We start from the raw sequence: 2,787 nt of genomic DNA on the forward strand, positions 1-2,787 counted from the left end.
TTCCGGAGCCATGGCTCCAGCCCGGTCTGGCAGCGTCTGCTGCATGGCCAGGGATGCCAAAGGCTCCATGAGAACATCTCCCAGCCCGGGAAGCAGTGCTGCCCAACAGGTAAAGCAGGGGATGCAAGCAGGAGCCTTAGCTTGGACGCTGCTCACCTGTCCCAGTGCAGCCACCTGCAGAAGTGTCTTGGCCATGTCTGTGTTCACCTGCTGCACAGCCGTGAAAGCTCTCCTGGCCTCCTCTGCCACCTCCGCCACGCCAGTGCCCAGCTCCTCCCGCGCCTGCTGGATTTCCTCGTACCTACACAGAGAGAATGCTGCTGTCACCCAGGGCCCTCCCGTCCCTTGAAGGATGTAGATGACTGCTCAAGACCTGGTCCTGGACACAGATGTGGGAAAACATGCAGGGCTTTCCCTGAAACACCCCCAGCACAGAGCGCCCTGGCTCTCCACTTTGCGACACTGCGGTGAAATGAGTTTAATGGGACTCAGCACATCCCTGTTGGGCAGACATCAAATCACAGTGACCAAGTCCTGTAGCAGGGACCTGGCCAGAGGCAAGGGGCTGTGGTGCCCTGCCAGCCCCTCACCCGGCCTCCAGCTCATGCCGCACATCCCACGTCGTGTTCCCCTCCAGCAGACTCAGCAGGAGCTCAGAGCTGGCGTTGGTGACATGCAGAGCCCTCCTGACCACCGCCTCCACCTGTGCCACAGCATCCTCGTGGCTGCAGGGACAAGGACGCCCAGAGAGATGATATTAGGATTGGCATCCTGGGAAAGGAGTGGCCATCTCACACCCTAGGCTGGGCAGGCATTACCTCTTGGCCAGTGCCCGTGCCTCCAGCGCCTGATGGCTCCAGTTCGTGGGCTGAGGGATTTCCTGGAGAATCTCCTTGAAATGCAAACAGGAGTGAGACTCCAGCTGGGAGTATGGAACCCCAGACCACACCAGCACAGCACTAACAAAAACTTCCTGAAAGCCACAAGGAGGCTTGCAAACAGGAGCAAGCAAGAGAAATAGCTCCTCTTGACTCAGCTGCAAGGGCAGCTATACTCACAGGGATCCCAAGCTTTCCCACTCACCTGCTGTGCTGGTCTGCACATCCCACCACCCCCAGGACAACTACCAGCCCTCCCCAGGAGCCTAGGGCCAGTGGGAGCCCGCACCATGGTGGCCAGGGTGTCCGCAGCGTGCAGGATCTCCCGCTGTGTGGAACGTAGCACGGCCTCGATCTCTGACAGCAGGACGCAGGTCTTGGGGGGTCCATGGCCGGAGCAGCCGGTGGCCTGGCTGGCATTGCTGAGACGGCCCTGAGCGGTGGCCAGCGCCCCTGCGAGCCACCCCACCTGTGCCAGGAGGGCAGCCTGGGCACCTGCAGGCAGCACAAGTGGCTGCTTGTTGCTCACAGAGGTACTCAGGAGTCTTTGCTCACCTATGGGGCTGCCCCCATGGCTGAGCATCCCTCCTTCCACCTGCTGATGAAATGGGAAGATGGTGCCTCCCAGCTCCCAGTTGCTCAGGAGGGACCCAGGGATGCAGCACCCCAACTGCTGATGCTCCATCTCTGGTAATGCCCGTTGCTCAAACCACACGGGTGCAAGCACCCCTGTGGTGCTCAGTCCTGTACAAAAGGGCACGGTCCCCACAGCTGCCCTCCCCATCTCGATCACCCCATCACCCATGTTGAGCCCAGCGCTAACCTGAGACCTCCTTGCACCCACCCAGCATGTCACAGCTCCTGTGGGAGCAGGGTGTCCCTGCAGGGGTGATGTGGGCCTCTCTCCATGGTGGAGGGAAGAGGTGTTCCCTGTACCTTGCAGGAGGTGAGGGCTGGGCAGCCCATCTCCCCGGGGTGCATCTCCCAGCATGGAGGACTGTCCTGGGTGGGCATCGCAGCCTGGTTTTTGCAGCCATTCCTCCATCTCCAGCAGCCTGGCCTTCAGCCGGTCAGCCTGCCGGTGGGACGTGGGAGGACATGATGGGACGATAAGGGAGCACAGGGGCCGGGGTGCTGCAACCACCCTGACAGGGCACAGGCTGTACCTCATCCTTCACCAGCCCATAGCAGGCAGGACACTGCTGGCAGCGGGAGCCTGACAGGGCAAGGAAGAAGTTGGCCTGGCACTGGTCGCACTTGTAGCCCACAAAGCCGGGGCGGCAGAGGCAGGTGCTGTTCTCATGGCACTGCAGGGTCACCGAGCCCAGAGGGGAGCAGTTGCAGGCTGCAATGGTGGCAGAAAGGCGTCACACTGCGGCTGCCAGTCCTGGGCTTGTGTCTGAGGCATGATCCCCATCCCCGTTACCTCGGCACCCCCTGGCAGAGAAGCCGAAGAAGCCGTGGTGGCACCGGTCGCATTGCTTCCCCGTGACACCCGGCTGGCAGGAGCACTGCCCTGTCAGCACGTGGCACCCGCTTTCTCTTGACCCTGTTGGGTGGCACTTGCAGCTGACACCGAGAGGTAGAAGGTGATGAGTGAGAGGTAGATGCAAAGAGCAGAGACCAGAGCCACAGCTGTCCTCTTGCAGCCCCATGCCGTGCCCCACACACCTTGTGCACCCCACGGCGGGCTGCAGGCCGGAGGACCCGGGTGGAAAACTGTCACGTGTGGGAGGCAGCGGCACTGGCCCGTGCTGGGATCACAACCCTCCTTCCCTGGAGCAGAGCCATCAGGATTGCAGTCACAAGCTATGGGAGACAAAATGCTGCTTACATCCTGGCATGGGGCTGGCTGATTGGACAGTGAGAAATTCCTGAGCGTTTGGGGCTGACCTGGACCAATGACCAG

General features: G+C 61.5%; 1 protein-coding gene across 1 annotated transcript in view; it reads right to left on the reverse strand.

The window, feature by feature from the left end:
• The window catches only part of LOC104278055 (laminin subunit gamma-3-like), a gene marked incomplete at both ends in the record, with an annotated part of 10,302 nt that overhangs the window by 2,211 nt on the left and 5,304 nt on the right, over window positions 1-2,787 (reverse strand). Inside the window, 9 exon segments of the mRNA XM_009874907.1 lie at window positions 130-301; window positions 591-725; window positions 819-892; window positions 1,168-1,373; window positions 1,815-1,953; window positions 2,045-2,223; window positions 2,305-2,447; window positions 2,550-2,598; window positions 2,601-2,687. Of these exon segments, the coding sequence (XP_009873209.1) occupies window positions 130-301; window positions 591-725; window positions 819-892; window positions 1,168-1,373; window positions 1,815-1,953; window positions 2,045-2,223; window positions 2,305-2,447; window positions 2,550-2,598; window positions 2,601-2,687 (1,184 nt within the window).

Source organism: Apaloderma vittatum, unplaced genomic scaffold (assembly GCF_000703405.1).
Source record: "Apaloderma vittatum isolate BGI_N311 unplaced genomic scaffold, ASM70340v1 scaffold31348, whole genome shotgun sequence".
In the NCBI taxonomy this organism is placed as follows: Eukaryota; Metazoa; Chordata; class Aves; order Trogoniformes; family Trogonidae; genus Apaloderma; species Apaloderma vittatum.